This window comes from Microchirus variegatus (genome assembly GCF_963457635.1).
Source record: "Microchirus variegatus genome assembly, chromosome: 4".
Lineage (NCBI taxonomy): Eukaryota > Metazoa > Chordata > Actinopteri > Pleuronectiformes > Soleidae > Microchirus > Microchirus variegatus.
The window spans coordinates 21932565-21950529 of NC_139805.1; the positions used below are offsets into that span (position 1 = coordinate 21932565).

At 39.5% G+C, this 17965-nt stretch overlaps 3 protein-coding genes across 4 annotated transcripts in view; 2 read left to right on the forward strand and 1 right to left on the reverse strand.

Moving 5' to 3' along the window:
• Positions 1-78: 78 nt before the first annotated feature.
• polr2eb (RNA polymerase II, I and III subunit E, b) lies at positions 79-2185 on the reverse strand. Its single transcript, XM_083887494.1, has 8 exons — positions 2030-2185; positions 1445-1619; positions 1014-1129; positions 787-867; positions 635-693; positions 465-543; positions 297-365; positions 79-211 (listed from the first exon to the last, which is right to left on the reverse strand). The coding sequence occupies exons 1-7, from the start codon at positions 2084-2086 to the stop codon at positions 300-302; spliced, it is 633 nt and encodes a 210-aa protein (XP_083743620.1). The 5' UTR covers positions 2087-2185; the 3' UTR covers positions 79-211; positions 297-299.
• Positions 2186-2516: 331 nt separating this feature from the next.
• On the forward strand, positions 2517-7672 carry gpx4a (glutathione peroxidase 4a). 2 transcript variants are annotated; one of them, XM_083888086.1, is made up of 7 exons: positions 2517-2648; positions 5720-5805; positions 5902-6046; positions 6256-6407; positions 6548-6572; positions 6697-6756; positions 7357-7672. In XM_083888086.1, the coding sequence occupies exons 1-7, from the start codon at positions 2553-2555 to the stop codon at positions 7387-7389; spliced, it is 597 nt and encodes a 198-aa protein (XP_083744212.1). In that variant the 5' UTR covers positions 2517-2552; the 3' UTR covers positions 7390-7672. The 2 variants fall into 2 exon arrangements, with proteins under 2 accessions (XP_083744212.1, XP_083744213.1); XM_083888087.1 differs by lacking the exon at positions 2517-2648 and adding an exon at positions 3794-4304.
• Positions 7673-9819: 2147 nt separating this feature from the next.
• Positions 9820-17965, forward strand: part of pip5k1ca (phosphatidylinositol-4-phosphate 5-kinase, type I, gamma a) — a gene marked incomplete at both ends in the record, with an annotated part of 31773 nt that continues 23627 nt past the window's right edge. The window contains one exon of the mRNA XM_083888232.1: positions 9820-9952. Coding sequence (XP_083744358.1) covers positions 9820-9952 — 133 coding nt within the window. The remainder of the gene's footprint in view (positions 9953-17965) is intronic.

The window sequence follows — 17965 nt, forward strand, 5'->3', positions numbered from 1 at the left end:
TGACCTAATGTAGCATGATTTGTTGGTGTTTTGCTTTGGGTTAACTTTCGACACAAGCACAAAAAAACAGATTTTCATTTTGAATTATTTATTTTACAAAATCTAATAGCATGAAATATTTTAACAAAACTGGTCAAGAATAAAAAATAATAATCCAGGATTTCAGATTTAACATCTTCAGTATTCCTCCTAAATGTTGACCAAGAAAAACCTGGAGCAAAAAAAAAGTACTTTTACAAATATCTTCAACTTCTAATTATAGTTGTGTGCCACCACAAAATTTGCATACAACATACCTGTCACTGCACCAGTCTGTACGTGATGTACCGCCCAGCCGTTTCACTGGGTCTAATGATCTTTACTACCTGGAAATGTTGAAGAAAAAGTGCAGAATTATAGTCCCCTCCATGTATAGATTTTTTTTCATCTGCACATTACTTTAGTTAAAGAGTGTCATGTCTTACTTGTCCTCTTTTTAAGCCGAAGTAACGAGCCACAGGGTCTCCTGCCTGGATCCTCGGCAACTGACTCTCTTTTAACTTACTGAGGTAAAAATGTTAAGACAAACCAACAAATGCACATTCTCACTGGAAACAACTTAGAGGAGTAAATCAACAGCAGTTTTGAAGGATACTATCTGGCCAAAAGTTCAGTCACTTCCTCTTTTGTCATGACTATGTGCTCTGGAACAAGCTGAAAGACAAAAAAAAAAGTAATATATCAAATTAAAAATGTCCATCAGAAGCATTTTTTAAATTGATTGAGATAACACAGTGTGTTCTTTACCTCATGCTCTGTGATGTTGATAAGCAGCTCCTGTTGTAGAAACTGTTCCAGTATGTACTTGGGTGCCATGTCAACAAGAGACTGTAAGATATTTGAATACATTTTATTACAAATATTTCTTTGAAGGGTGTAATATGCAAAAACCACAGCATTATAACGCATGTACTAATAATAATTATATTTCATCAGCTGCATTTCTTTGACATTGACCTTAAATTGATGTTTACCTGTTTGGCTGAGGGTGTCATGCCCATCTGCACAACAATGATGGCCCTTGTGATGTTCTCTTCCTGCATTCGCTGACAGTACATCTTTATTGTCTTAATTCCCACCTTTTGCTCCTCTGAAAAGTGAATAAAAACATCAGAAATTAGCATGTAACACATCATTTTAAGGCCTAACAATTGTAGAGCTGCAACTAAGGATTATTATCAAAAACGGTTAATCTGTTGCTTATTTTCTCGATTAATTTAGTATTTGTTTTGGTACATGAAATGTTGATTGGTGTTTCCCAAACCTTTAAGGATGGAGCAATGAAACCAGAAAATTAAGGTACAAAGTGTACTGGCCTTGTCTTCCATTTCAGGTATATTTGAGTATTTATATGGGGGGAGGTTAAGTATTTTAGTATTTGTTTTTCTGGGTGTCTTTTACCTACCAGGAAAGAAAACAAACATCTGGTCTGTGGGGTCATCGTTGTGTGCCACTAGCACAGTGAGGTCTGTGCGTCTGGGGTGACCCTCACTGGGTTTGTCTCCAAACTGACTCTTGAACTCATCCAGCGTCTGGTCCAACTCGTCCTGTGTCACCAGGTAGCCCCTGTCATGGCACAGCTGAGGACAAACGTGAAGTCATAAAGTCAGCGAATGTAAGAAACTAAACATAATTATGTTTAAAAAAAAAAAAAAAGCAAAGAATGCTACACTCCAATCTAGCTCTAACAGTGCTGATCATTGAAGAGCAGCACTTCCTTATTCCCTGAACTGTAACAGAGTATCAGAGAGCTAACAGCTACATGTATCTGCATAAACATTTCCTGTAGGTCAGCTGCTGCCACGGCACGCCAAAAACTCACAATAAACAAACAACGTGTCAGTAAATAAAACACAAATGATTTTACAATGACGACAAATATCAACAAACCCCCAAAATCTAACGTTACACATCACAGACGCCGCCATTTCCCATGCACTACATGCTACATGCTAGAAAGCTAAAATGAAAACAATCCAGTTACACGCACCTGCATAATGGTTTTGCGAATCCTCCACAGTCTGTATGTTTCCTCCTCATCATCCATGTCGTCTCAAATATGTTATTTTATCTAGATTTACTTTATATATGTATATATTTTGGTTGTTTATCCCTGTACTAAGCGGACGAAGCGACGCACGCTTAAAGCTTCAGGACGCAGACCGATGACGTAAGCAATGACGACAGGAAATGTATGAGCTAAAAACAGCAACAAAAACATCGGATAATGAGGAGGTTGATTGTGTTTTGGACTTTAAAACGTTGACGGAACTACCGCGTTAACAAAGACGTATATTATTTGATTGTATTAAAAAGACGGTGTTGGTGGAAAGGTTATAATCTGTGGTTCACACTCCGGAGCAGCAGGTGGCAACAATGCGCCTAATTAGGAAGACGCCAACCACCATTAAGACCAGAGAAGAAGAAGAATCCGGAGATTAGCTTTATACTCCGCCCACTTTTAAGATCTGTTTGAAAAATGGCTGACGATTAATTTACCTGTTCTTGTCAATATGAGGCCTTTAGGTGTTATTTTAATATGCGGGGCTGTAACGAGCGTTGGACTAGCAGTGACCACGATACTGTGCTTTGTCCTCTTGTCCATAACGGTAACGTAACATACACTGATATGATTTTTGATATGGTTTTCTCTTGTTTTCATGACAGTGGTGATTAAGAGTGTGTGTTATAACACACCACTGTTCACTGATAACTGTTTGTTTTTCATCACATGTGACTTTGTTTTGTAAATGAATAAATATATAATAATATGACGACGACGCTATAACAAACACTGACTGACAGCATGTAAACAAAGGCTAAACATCATAAATAATAATAAATATATATTATATCTAGATATATTAGTCACCAATGCAGTTTACTGCTTACTGGTGCTCACTTAGAAGTAAAATTACATTAACCAAATCAGACACAGGTAAATATACTGTCATTGATAAACAAGTCAATGAACAGCACAACATTCAGTCACTGATGGTGGCAATGAAAATAGGAAACAACAAAAAATGATTATCAAATCAGTGAATAATCAAATTGCACAATAACCCAAGAGCAAGAGTGTTAAATGCCCTTACAGGAGCAAGGACTGGGGAATTATTATTATTATTATTATTATTATTATTTAAATGGCCTTTGTATTTATTTTACCTGTTCATCTTTCCTCCCATTTTTACTAGAATTAAAGTATTGGCAAATGTATCAATAAAAACAAAGACAGAAATGTATGTGATATTTTTGATGCCTCAACATATCTGTCACATATTTAGAAATGCATCAGTTTATACCAGCAGCAAAATGAAAAACTGATACAAGATACTGGTATAAATGGATACATTTATAAATATGCAAAATACACGATTAGGCACTAAAAAGCAGAACTTGTTTTTGAAATGTGATGCTATCTTCTACTACTGAAAACTATTTAAACCAAATACAGTATGAATTTCCTGGATGTAAATGGGCCTCAGCACATCAGCAATAATAAATTATAATGTGCTATTTTAGTACATGTAAAATATTACTTCAGTGTGTTGGTACGTGTTTTTGTAACATAAATAACTGATTTATTGATGACTTGCATGCAGATAAGCCAGATTAAATTGTAAAATAATTTTAATAAATTAGGTCATGATTATGCTCAGTCACACTCTGCTCTATAAATACATGTCCTGGCAGTTCTACTGCTATTACCAGACTATAATTTTAAGACAGATTTTGATCATGTGTTATATTGAATGAATGATTTAGCTTTGTGAGACTTGGGAAGCTAAGTAGATGCTGGAAATTCTGCAAATTCACTGTAGCCTTTTGTTTTTCCACTGACATTAAGCATGTTATCTAACAGGCTCATGTATTTCCTCACACCGCTGCTCTTTGCCCTGGCCACATGGACCTCAACCTCCCGTGGTCTAATTCTCTGATTTTAAATCACTCCAACAGTCTTTAGTGTGTTCTCATGATAATGAACTGTGAACTGTGGCACGACACGTGCATTTCTGATGTCAGCGTTTAAAAGCATCAGCAGAGAGGAACCTATCAGAGCTCATCTGTTGTGTTAATGATCACCCGGCTGGCTTTATATGAGCTCACTGGGACTGTAGTGCATCAGTGAATGTGCAGCTGAAGCTGAAGCCACTGAGTGGTTCAGAGATTTCATCGCAGCTGCCTTCAGAGGACCTGACTCAAGTACAGTCATGCGCCTGATACGGTCCACTGTCCTTTTCTCTGTCCTGCTGCAGGTTATGGTAAGATAGAAAATGACATTTTAACCTAAATATGTTTTTATACCGAAGGATCAGGACCTATTTTCATGTCATACTCTTATATTGAATTGATAACATAGTAAACTAACTAACTGGAAATTGGACGTTTTCTTTGATCTGTTTATTTACATTTTAATTAAGTTAATCCACGTAATTTCCCCATTATCATTACGTTATCAGTATCATTAAGATTAGATTACGTCGACTACAAAAATAGCACACCGTCTGCTTCGTGCTCAGCTGTAACCGCAGTGTAAACAAACACGAGTGAACACACACTCGTGCTATCCAGAACTAGCTACAGGAAGTGCTGTGGGCAGTTTTGCTAGCTGTTTACAACCCACACGGAAGCAGAGAAGAACGCACAAAAAACTCCGATCCAAAGTTTCCAAAGTTTGGGAACATTTCACTGAAAATAAACCAGCGAAACACGTTAAATGCGATCTCTGTGAAGCGTAACTCTCATTCCACGGTAGCACTACGGCGATGCACGAACACATAATACGTCGACACCCCGGAGCCGCTGTATCGTCACGTACCGCATAGAAGTGAGTTCACAAATAACGTTGATACCTCGTAGATATTTTTTTAAATCACCATCAGCCTATAATGTAAGTACATAATACGTTTGTGTCGTATGTCCATCCGTCGGAAATCATGGAAGAAGCTTGCTTACGTAAGTGAGCTACACTTTACGCGTACTTTACGGCAGTAATCAGTGAATTACAGGCGAAGCTGCTTTGAAATACTATCGATACAAGCGTTTATAATAAATTGTAATTAAACCTCTTTCACGTATCAACTGTGTAATTTGGAGCATATTAATCCGATATTTTAGCACTAAGAAATCTGTGATCATTGTGTCAGGTAGTCCAAAATAGGTGCTTACGAAGATTACACTAATCGAAAAAATAATCGACAACAAAAATAATGATGAGTTGCAGCCCTAGTGCATATCAAATAGGCAAAACAAGCATAAATATTTCAAAGATATGAAAGGGAAAGAAACTGTAAAAACCCTGAAATGTATTATTATGAATGTGGTTTTATTGATAATAGTGTTCTTTGTTTTAATTGTTCTTCTTTAAAGAAATAAGCTATATCCTGCGTGTGCTGAACATGATCATTGTTGGTCTTCTTTATGCATATATTATTTGTACATTTGTAAACAATTTTTAAACACATTTATTCTAACAGTTTGGAACAAATATAAATTATCTCTTTTATAATGAAATAACGATCCTTGAGAGAAAAGGCTTATTGTATTGTATTTCATGACAATTGTTGCTCCATCCGCTGGGACACACAGAAGTATAAATGTTGTTAGAAACCTGACCTGATTGTGCACTCTGAAAGTCATCACTCTTCCCCCCCCGCCCTCTGTCCTCTCCTGACAGTCTGCTTCCACAGAGACGGCCACGTCTATTTACGACTTCTCTGCGACAGATATCGATGGCAATGTGGTTTCCCTGGAGAAATACAGGTAAATCTGAGGAGTCCCAAGTTTTGCTGCAGCATCCCGTAACGACTCCATGGTCTCTGAAAACTGTACGGATGTGCGTCTGTTTTGTGTCTGCAGAGGGGACGTCGTCATTATCATCAATGTTGCCTCTAAATGAGGCAAAGCACAAGTAAACTACTCTCAGCTTACGGAGATGTACGCCAAGTACGCTGAGAGAGGTTTACGCATCCTTGCCTTCCCCTCCAACCAGTTTGCAAACCAGGTACACAAACACAATGTTATATTTCTTATTTCTTATGCTCCTTATATTAGGATTTGTTTTGTCTGTACAGCACAGTGACTGAGGTTGTTTTTAAATGTACTATAGAAATAATCTTTACTTACTAAGTGTATATAGATATATGTATAATTCAATATACTGTTAATCCACTGGTTCTGAGAGGTTTTTTTGTACTGGTTTTTACTTTGAAGGAGCCTGGCACCGAAGCTCAGATCAAGACTTTTGCAGAGTCTTACCACGTTAGGTTCGACATGTTCAGTAAGATCGACGTGAACGGGGCCAACGCTCACCCTCTGTGGAAGTGGATGAAGGAGCAGCCCAACGGAAGTGGCTTTATGGGAAAGTAAGTGATAAATATCACAAAACTTCACTAATTATTAATAACCAAAAAAAAAAAGCCTTGTGTGGGCAGGTTGTAGCAGGGACACTGACACTGTGAAGACTGTCTCTTACTGATCATGTGATTTCCTTTCATTCCTGCAGTAGTATCAAGTGGAATTACACAAAGGTAAACATTATTATATTATATTATATTATATTATATTATATTATATTATATTATATTATTATTTTACTTTGAAAGGTAAACCATGAAAATGAAATGATCAGTTTCCTTTCGTCTTCCCCTTCAGTTTCTGATCAACAGACAGGGGCAGGTGGTGAAGCGATACGGACCCGTGGATGATCCAGTTGTATGTACACGCGTCTTCTTCTGCAAATACTAGTGTACAGAAATACTAGCTCGACTGTGGGTTTAGCTTTCCGATGTGATTGTGTAATCATTTGTCCTTAAACTCTGTCAGCAGATTTGGTTCTTGAATTTGAGGGAGTTGGTCCAGGAAAGACCTTGAAAAGTCTTAGAATTTGAAGGCAAACAAAGTGTCCCCCACTCCTTTTGGCTTTAAAATGGTTGAAATGTGTTTTTCCTTACATTCATTGAGGTCTGTGTCTCCGGCTGGCTCTCTGGCAAAATCAGTGTTGAGTGCAATAGTGTCAGTAGTATTTTTAACTGAGTTCTTTAAGGAGCAGGTCCTCTCCCACAGAGTCTGACATGTTCACATTTCCAACTAGTGAGAGCTTTTAGTATATTTATTCTATATGCTGTACTGTAGTCGTTCAAGAAGAGAAAAAGGTGTCCCGTTGGTTGGCGTTTGCTATTTTACCACTAGATGGCAGTACATCCCACACATTTGTATGCCACTACATCTGCACTATGTGTTCCCTGTCATGTTTTGTTTATACAATTTAATTTGGACATATGATAGGTGACAATTTTTACTTTTTTTTTCCAGGTGGTGGAGAGGGATCTTCCTCTATACCTTTAGATACTGAATTCACTGATACTCAGTCCACTATCCCTCCCCTCTCCTCTCTGCCTCTCCGAGCCTCAGTGCTTATATAGTTTGGATTCACCCCCCAGACCAGTGACGGTCTGTTTACAAACCCGCATGTCGGGCAGGGCAGACCTGATGAAAATGGCGTGCAAACCTCCTGGGAGAGTTTCCAAGCTTGTATTCAGTTGTTTCTCTGGAGAGAAGGAGAAGAGAATTTCCTTATGTCTAACAGTGTTTTCCTAATAAACATCTCTAAGATTTATTTTTGACTTTATTTAGTCTGTGGTGTTTGTTTCTTCTTCTGTGGAATGTCATCATGTGTCCTATTCCCCCCCAAAAAAAACACCTCTACAATTAAGAATTTTTCCAGCAATCATTTTAAGCTTGAAGGAATTCGAACATATACCTAATCACAAAAGATTTCTAATTGTCTAATCGATTCCCATTTAACAGGTTTTAAGGTCCCTAATAAAATTGGAAAACTTCTATGGCCCACAGCCACAAAGAGAGGAATTTTGTACACACACAACTGTATGTCCTCATATCATCAAAATAGGTGACGGTGAACCTGAGGCAGGACTCCACTTTACGTCAGTGAGTCCTCAGTGGAAAGAGTGATGTGGATGCAGAGGAACTTGAAACCTGACCTCACCTGGATGCACTGTGTAACCTGGCTGAGCAGGAAGGCTCAGTAGAGGCCGTCCTGCCTCTATTCAGCAGCAGCAGCAGCAGCACACAGGCAGACTGTAGATGCCTGCAGAGTCATTAAAACCACAGCACAGCAACAGTGTCCCTCCCCACACACACACACACACACAAACCCAACACCACCTCTTCACACTCCTGCCATCAGGCAGCTGATACCCGATGGTGAAAGAGGACATCAAGAGTAAAAGACGCCATAATGACTTCATACCATCCACAAACCTACTGTCTCCTCCCCCCGCTCTCCCCGACAGAATCACTAATGGTGTCAATACCACTTTACTTGACATAATCTGTATCATCTCCGGATTATATACTGTTTACACATACATACTATGTTTGTTGATTCAACAGAGACAAAGCACCACACTGCGCTTTATTTCATCCCTTGGATTTTTACATCATGTTATTACAACTGTTGATGTTCAGTTTCACATACCATCCACTCATCTCACTGTTTACACTGCACTAAAGCTTACTCTGCTACTCTTGTGTACATATCTACTGAACATGGTGTCTATTATGTATAGTATCTTTATTTCTTTTCTGTTAGTATTATATGTTCCCGTATCCCCTTATTGATATAAGTATTTTTATTGCAGAGATAAAGTGTTATTTTTGCACGACAATAACGCCTTTGAATCCTTTGAAAAGGAAACTGGCCATTGTAAGTGCCAACCCATGTTGAGCATGTGTCTTGTCAGGAGCCGTCAGAGGCAGAGTTTACAATAAATAAAGGAACAAGATGAAATACTAAGGAATATATGGATAAGAGTGAGTCAAATAAGAAAGTAAATAAGTAAAGTGCTGGATTAACTGGCTTTGAAATGAAATAGCGCAGGAGATGAATGGAGTAAATCACAGAAAGCACTCAGCGAGCATAAACTTCCACCAAAGCTGCTCAGTTTCTCACAATATCGGTACACTCTCCTATACCTTATTTGAAATAATCCTGAATTACTTTTAGGGATGTACAGATACCAGTGCCTCACCACTGCTGCTCAAATGTCACACAAACAGTTTAAACAAGGCAAACACAATATTGCGTGTACTATGTAGGGATGTTGTCCCCTGTCCTAAAGAAATCTGATATCAGGTACGAGGTATAATCTGCCAAATATTACCCTCATGTATGAAATCAAGTGATTACGAGGCAGAAAAAACCTTGAGGTCATAAGGTCAAAGCAGCAAACACATTTTATGAGTTGTACTGTCTATTATCTACTATTTCTTTATATTTCTTTCGAAATTATCCATGTAATTTAATTGAAACTTTTTATCTCCATAAAATCACTTATTAACCCATCTTTACAGAGCACTGACATGGGATTGTGTTTTTACAGCAGCTTTGAGCTCATGGCTGTGTTTCCCACGCGCTCCGACAGAGGGCGCCACAGTATTCAGCACCAGAAGGACATAACCAGGCAGCGGCAGCAAGTGCGGTGCGGCGCGGAGCACAGAGGAGGAGGAAGAGAGGGAGGAGAGGGGGGAGAGGGAGGAGGATTGGAAATGAGCGAGTGGAGAGGAGCGGAGTGGTGAGTGCGAGGAAGCACCGCACAGATGAAGGCGCCGTCGCTGATAATCATAACATATTCCTCGGTCTGACAGTTGTTACGTACCATATCACGCTCTGCTCCTTTCCTCCACCGGGAGAGCGCTGTCGCTGCGGGTCTTTCATTCGGAGGGCTTCTCTGTTTTTTTCCTCCGGGAGACTGAATGGAAGCGGCAGCGGAGGGAGCGGTCGGGCTGTCGGAGGCCAAGGACGGGAGCCCGCTATCCGGGGACGCAGCATCCGATGATGGGGACACGGTCGTTGGAGTTAGCTACGGGATGGACGCCGCAGACATGGGTACGTTGACCAATGACTAATTTTTCACATTGAATGTGTCTCTCATTATCTTCACATCATTTACATGTAAAATACATAATTTCTGCTGCTGCTGCTCTCACAAAAAGTCCCGACTCATCTTTGCTAGCAAAGAAGTGGTAAGCTAGGTAGGCTACTAGCTAACTTAGCTGAATGGATGGAGCAGGTGAAGTAATGTATGGACTCTATACATGTGATAATGTGGTGTTTAATGTATCTGTTAATGTAGGACAGTCCTATAACAATCATATAACCACGATATTATCGCGATAAAAGCTCTCACTATAAGTTGACATGTTGGATTTCCATTCCTGGGATAATGGTGAAGATGGTGGAGAAAACCGTTAATAATTAAATGACGTGATAATTCTGTCTCACTCAATAATATTAATATAATGTAATATTACATCATATTTGACACTTTCTGATACCTAGTTTTTTGTTTACAACACATTAGGTGTTGCTTTATTAACATTAATTAGTTCATGAACTAATACATATTTGTTAAATACCTGAAAGTGCAAATGCAATACTACACCCAGTATCTCAGTCAGTTCAGTATTGGTCAAATATGTTCCACACCTGCATAAAACATTTGTTTAGAGTACTTACTACCTTGCAATAATTGGAATAGTTCAGCCAGTGGAAATTCTATCATTCTATGCCTGAACACACTTTTTCTGCTTTCTACTGGTTTGATATATAGAAATGGGGCAGTTTTTTTTTTATAAACAATATGCACAATTAGGATATTGCATTGAATTGAAACCATTAAAAGCCTCTATTTTGGCTTAATGTTTGTTAGCTGGCAGTTTCTGGTGCCAGAAAACATTTGGCAAAGGAGGAAGGCTGTAAAACAAACTACAGCTGGTGTCTCATTCTCTGACAGGGTGGATTTTCATTGATTTTAATTTGCACTTAAAAAAACCCAAACAACAACAAAACAAAATGGAAGCACAGACAATTTTTAAGAAAACTTGAAATATTGCTGCACAATTCTTTGGTGCTTTTTTTGAGGTTGTCAAAATTGTTGACAAAATGTAAATAAGTGCAACTGAGTGGAATGTTTCAGTTTCCTCATAGGTGATTCTTCACTCTTAATTTGTTGAATGTGTTCCTGTTGTATATATGTACCTTTTTTTTTTTAATGTGGCACTTTTTCCACCCCCTTCAGGTGTTTAAAAACTTAGATTTTTAAACTTAGACAAGATTTGTTATGCAAACATTAAAAACAGGTCACTGGAAACTCACCTTGTGACAGATTGCGATGCCTGCCTCTCTGACATTAGTTTATTTTATGGATTTTTTCACACTGACACTAATGCAGATATAAAATGGGAAAAATAAGACTGTTACTTATGCTATTCACATGGAGGCAGGTACACATTTTCGAGAGAATATAACTGGAGTATGTATTATCCATTAATCACAGAAAGATAAAATGATCAAAATGACTGTCATATTCTGTTGTGAAGCTATTTGTTTTCACAAACTTGTCCTTTGCAGTTTTTCATAATCGTGGAGAGCAACATAAATTTAATTTCCATCCTAGGGCCATTTCAGGTATTTGTGGCTCATACTGAATTATTAAACGCATATCATACTTGCCTCTCCAATGCAATGACTTGAATATTTGTGGGGTGTTTGATGTCAGGTGATGATTTATTGGCAGTGTATGTCTGACTCCGCCTCTGTAGGTGGCGCTGTATCTCTCTATAAGCCAGTGTGTATGGATTCCGTTTTCTGGACCGGTGAGTTGGATTGTGAGATGGATCGTGCTGTGGTTCTGTATGTTTTGAACCTGCTGTACATGTTAATCGTGATACAAATTAGATCGAGCATGGCTCTTGTGGTTGCTGTGTTGTCTGACAGAAAGACACCGGCGCATAATTTCTGACAACATCCATGCAGTTTATACATCGTCTCCTTCTACGTCTTGGTCAAAGAGCAGGGAGGAAAATTTGGTGCCTACGCAGAATGTCAAGTCTGACGACAGTCCGACTAAGCGTATAATCAGACTATGAATTGCATTATTCAGGTATGGTAGTCCGACTAAGACTAGCTCGATTTTAATTGGACTAACGCGCTTGCGTGACATTAAGAAAACCAAATTATTGTCTTCGTCTGACTAAATCTGACTTTTATTATGCATATAAACACAGTAAGTGTTGTTTATTATTTTCCCTGTGCCATATCAGTAATTAACCCTGTAATAGTTCTGTGAGACAAATTTTACTTTGACTCAATCTACATTTCAGTGTCTTGGCAGAATTATCCTGCACCACAATGCCCCTGTCAGATTGTGATCGTATATGAAAACCGCATTCATTGTCCCTGCTATATGAAGCACAGATTTTTCAAGGAGCATTTTTACCTCTACACAGCACAGGCTTGTGAATCAAAGGGCCACCTGGTGAGGGTTACTCATCGAGCATAGCTGTATCATGGGTTGAAAATAGAAGTCGGCTGCCTTTGGCTGCAGATGCCTTTTTTTTTTCCTAGTGTGCTAGATGGTGCGTGTCTTATCCACGTTTGGTAATTTCATGAGCGCATGCCTGCACAGTCAATGCACCTTCTCATGTAATGGAAAATACAAACGACAGGCCTTTCTGAGAGGATAGTGAGAGAGATTGCACGTGCAGATGTTTTTTTATTTATTTTATTTTCTGTTGTTTGCCTTCAATTGACGCTCAGCAGTGGACACGCAAAGTTGAAATGACCATAGCAGTGCACAGGGATCTCTGTATTTTGTATATTTGTGAGGTAGTGAGAACATATCATTTGTTTATCACTGTGTTAATGCATTTGTCTTACTTTATGAGCAATTATTTATTTATCAGAATCTGTTCCTCAATTTTAAACCTTTTACTCATTCTATTTCTATTCCTAAAATTGTGTGTGTTCTCACAAAGCTATTGTTGTTAAAGGTATTTTCTTTGTAATAAGCCCAATGGCAGGTCCGGGTAGGTGTGGTTCACACCCTGGCTGCTTTACAACATCTGTCAGCAAACAGCCTTTAAGAGATTCTTGTGTTTAACAGGGATTGTGTTAGATTTTCTATGACTGTGGAATACTGGCTGTGGTTAAAGGATGAATGCCAATGTGAGCTGCAAAGGTCACAGAGCTTGATACTTATTGGCTCGTGTACATGCTAGATGTTCACGTAACATGTCAACGTCAGATTCTCCGTAATGTGTCATTTCAGTGTTCAGCTCAGCTACTCTGAATGTGTGAATATCGTGTTATGTGGGTGTTGCAGCTGGCTCTTTAATAGCGGTCGGAGCAGTCCCATTTAAAGCTTTTCATCCTCATAGTGTCAAACAATATTAATCTTACTTATCTTCTCCCCACACATGTGCTCGACTCCAGTCACCTTCAACCTCTGTTGAGGCCATTTTTTGCCGTCCTCTTATCCCTGAGTGAGATGCCACTCTTCTACCTCCTCCTCCTCTGAGTGATTCCCTTGGCTCTGCCACTCATTTGTCACCGTACACCCCCCTCTTGTTTTTCTCAGTTCTCTTCTGTAGGCATGGCTTGTCAGAATTGATGACGGAAGCACAAAGGGTCGTTGCCTCCTATGGATTCAACCATCCATCTGTTTCCCTTGCATTATTTCTTCTGCAAGGTCTCCATCTCTCTCCCTCTGCGTCAGGATCAGTTTATATCCTGAGTGGCCAGTTCATTATTTGATGTCATATTATTGCACGTGGAAGATGACGCAATTCATTTACGTCTTCTGTGCTGCTGATTTCGTGGGGGGATGTGTACCTACACACACTACGTATATTAAACACCACATGGGAGGAGTGTTGTGCTTGCTGATCTCTGTCCTTGTGCTTGGCCATTTTTTTTATTCTCAGAGTCGGTACATTTCCGTGCACACTTAAGTCAACCCACATTGTTTGATTGGACCACTGTCCTTGTCCCTTTGTATAAGCACTAGCGGGGTATTGAGTTATCGATTGAGGAGTTTCTGCCTCTGCTTTGTTAGTTGGCAATATGTCCTTTTTTTAGCTGGTTAGTATCAGGCAGACTCTGGTTTAGCTGGGGCCACACGGCGGTGTAGTGGTTAGCGATGTTGCCTTAAAGCAAAGACTTGGGTTTGCGACCTGGTCGGAACACGGGCCTTTCTGCATGGAGTTTGCATGTTCTTTACGTGAGTGTGGGTTTTCTCTGGGTTCTATGATTTCCTTCCACAGTCCAAAAACTTGGGATTGGCACTAGCTGCCCCGTGACCCTCTTGTGGAAGATAGACGGTGGATGGTTTAGCTGGCGATAGTTGGTAGCATATCTCTTCCTACTATCCATGAACTTTCAAACATTTAATTCATCTTCATCATCAGTCCAAAAGAAATGTATTTACCTGGATTTTGCCATGTTTTTCTGTGGTCTTCTTCTGTTTATCAACTTCTTCTATTATTTCTGGGTCAAAGCCAGTGGGTGGGAAATTGTGGAACATAATCACAGCGCCTTGGCCAGTTTGGGTTTGATTGACCAAATACATGCAATAGTACAGTTTCAGTTAGTCTATTATGTTGCTTATATGTATTTTAAAAGTACAGTTTTAGTCAGACTTCCACAATCCAGTAAATTTTATGTGATATGTGACACATAAAGAGTTCAAGAATGCTGTTTCTTCTGTTGTGGTGAATTTGCTGTCATAAAAAGGCTATATACAGTATGTGTCACCAAATGTGGCTCTGACTCAGTTTTTACACTCAGTTTTTACACTTCAGTGTTGTTCTTCCCAGGCTTGGAAAGGAAGGACCTGCTGTTTTCAATTAAGAGTGTGTTACTGTGCTCACTGTGCAGGCGATTATTTTTTCATCATCAGCACCTGGAGCATGCGAGCACTGAGCTTTCAGACAGGACCACAAAGCTGTCAGACGTATCTGAAGTGCCCACACAGAATTGATGGAGCTTATTTTTTATTTCCCTGAATAAGGCATTGGGAGTTGTGCCAGCCTCAGGCGTCACTCGCTAGACCTATTTGGTTCATCGGAAATTAAAAGCAAGGGTATATTGTGGTCTGGTATCAGCAGTGATGCAGGATGACTGCAGACCTGGTATTGGTACCTCAGGGGCGACCGTGACCGTGCTGGTCCTGTGCTCAGCAGCTTCCCTCCATAGTCTAAAAACATGCAGTTTGGGTGAAGTGGAACAGGTCGTACCCTGCTTCTCCAGATAAGCTTCTGCCGTCATCAATTTAAGTATTTGCCCTTGGATTTCCTGCTGTGACCTGTCAAACAGCATACCATGAAACAGGCCTATTGTGGGATGACGTTGAACAACAGAGTTGTCAACATTGTAGGTCTTTCCATCTGCTGCCTCTATAGTAAGACTATAGGACATAGGATGAGAGGAAGTACAGTATATGTGTGTGACATCAGCTTTACACATCTTTGCACAACCATGTTATGAGAAGGTTGTGGAGGAGAATTTCTTCTGTGAAATTTAATGATTAGATGCATAATTATTGGTGATTATGACCATTAATATAATTAGTTTTTCTGTCAACATATTTATTCACTGATTTATTTGCTTGCTGTTCTCAGCTCGGTCCATAATTGTGTTTTTCCAATGACCAGAATAATTCAAAAAATTCCTTATACTGTATACTATAATGTAAACACAAACTGAAACAATAGCGTAGTGCAAATTTGATTCTACTTTCATAGCCACAGTTCTGCCTCTGGAGTCTGGACATCGTCAAGGTTGTTATGTCACTGGTAATGTTGTTATGTTGCTCCCACATTGTAATATGCTCTCCGAAATCTCATCTTGTTTGATTATTACAGTCTGCACTGTAGAGGGAGTATACTGTGTTTACACTCATCACAGACACCTTTTTTTCTTCTCTCTCCTCCATTTTTCTATATTCCATGGCAGCCTGAGGAAAGAGGTGTTATTTTCTTCACAATTTTGACTTAGCTCAGCAGCTGCTGGCTGTTAGTTGCTGTATTATATAATATATTACAAAAGGCCAAGGCTCCTGTCTGTCTATCTGTCAGTCTGTTTTATTTTTCTGTGGGGTATTTGTCTGGCCCTACAGTAGTAGTGGGGAGGACTCCTCTTTGAAGCAGCAGGCAGTGGAGCCTCACTCCGTGAGAGAAATACAGAAGCTGCTTTGTGTGAGTAGAATGGTAAATGATAATATACACCTGGCTCACTGAGTTATTTACATTATTTACCTACAGCTGCTACACAACAGATCATGTGCACTCTATTTACTTAGATGGCAGCCTTTCAGAGATGATCAGTGTGATGCAGCAGCTCCACTATTAATGTGTCTAAGAGGCACACTGCTATGAATGCAGTGTAACTGAGCTTTTGAATGATGGTCATTGGCATCCTTGTTGAGAAATGTGAGAATCTGACTTAAAATGGTTAACTTGAAGCGTTATGATGATTTCTTTTGTCATTTGTCAAGTACAATAAAAAACCCAATGGTGTAGGCTGAAGCTAAAGCTATTCATAGCCTTCCTGATTAACACAATTAATGTTTGAGTTTCAGCGCTGTAGAGCCAGTAAATCTGTAGGTTTAACCTTATATTTAACTGTGCTGGTATTATATCAATGGGAGCAGCTGTGACCTAAGAATTTGCTCCTCCTGTAGTTACAGCAGATTACTCTTCGAGTCACCTGCAGCTGCACAAGATGCAGCTCTCAGCAGTAACACAGCAGCACACAGGAGTCGGGCTGATTAGCACCCTGTTAAGGCAACACGGAAAACATCGTCTCTCCTCCTCAGTCCATGAAAGGACCTTTTTGTCTTACTCGACAACTTTCACTGCATTGCGAGGATGAGCGATGTTCGCTGAGCTCAGTCCTGCAATGAAAAACATACTGAAAGAGTTTCAGCATGTGTCATATTGTGGAGGTGAGGGCACTGAGCTGTTTTTAGCTCGATAATGAAAGTCACTCTGCCAGAGGGAGTATAGGCCCCACATCCTTTTAATATCTCACTCTAATGTTTTTATAGTTATTCAGCATTCCCATTAACCGTTGGCATGGATACATTTTTACCAAAACCACAAATAGAGGAATATTAATCACTGCAACTAATCTCTTAATGTGTGTTTGCTCTGGCTCAGTGTTCACATTGAGTCACACTGCTGGGAGGCTTGACATTCCCATAAAGACACAGGTATGTCTACATCCCTGACAGCGAGGGAGGAGTTGCTGGTTTATTGACTTGGAGATGCATATGGGTGTGTGTGTGTTAAAACAAGCCACTGTCACTATGGTTTTCAAAATATTCTGTCAGGATATGGTCGACCAGCTTGACTCCTCCTCAGTAAAGGCAACGTTCTTTGAACTTCCTTATTGAATTAAAAAAAAGAAAGTGATTATTTGCATGTGCACAAATGCTGATGCACAGACAGAGATGGTGCGCTGCAGGCAGCCAGTAAACTAGAAAAACAGACAGACGGTCTCGTGACTTCCACCTGTCCTTGCATTTTATCCTGATAATCCAGACAGATAGTCTGGACGCCTAGTGTGATTTGGATTAGGGATAGTAAAGTAAAGATAGTAAAACAGTGACTGTGACTTGGTCTGGTTTTGCATTAGTGTTGCTGTTTACCTTTGAGGTATTTACAAAACCTCAGGATATTTCAGATGTTCTATTGACTCATTATTACATGATTTAGTGGCAGCTCAAAAATGAAATGTCTTTGATACCCGCCTGCAAAAAAAAATAATCATTGGAAATTCGAATGTTGTCCAAATGACTCACTCATGGAGCTAAAGAAGATGCCACCAATATGTTTAATTAGTGTCACATTGATACATTGCATCCAGTCTGAGGCCAACCAGGAAATGAGAATACAGTATGAAATAGACACTAGGGGGCGACTTCACTGGTTCCTCAAAGAACTCTTTGAATGGAAGTCTATGGGGAAAATGTGCCTTCCCACTTCATTTGTAATCTAGATTTTCATGATCTTGTTTACTAGTGTTAGGTCTTCTTCAATAAAACCTGATGTCAATTCT

Bases quoted from the DNA above. Each gene is read 5' to 3' on its own strand.
- polr2eb (XM_083887494.1), bottom strand. From the start codon at position 2,086: ATGGATGATGAGGAGGAAACATACAGACTGTGGAGGATTCGCAAAACC. The intron at 1,130-1,444 runs GTAGGTAAAAGA...TTCACTTTTCAG, and splicing joins GATGTTTGTTTTCTTTCCTG to AGGAGCAAAAGGTGGGAATT. The intron at 694-786 runs GTAAAGAACACA...TTTGTCTTTCAG, and splicing joins TCAACATCACAGAGCATGAG to CTTGTTCCAGAGCACATAGT.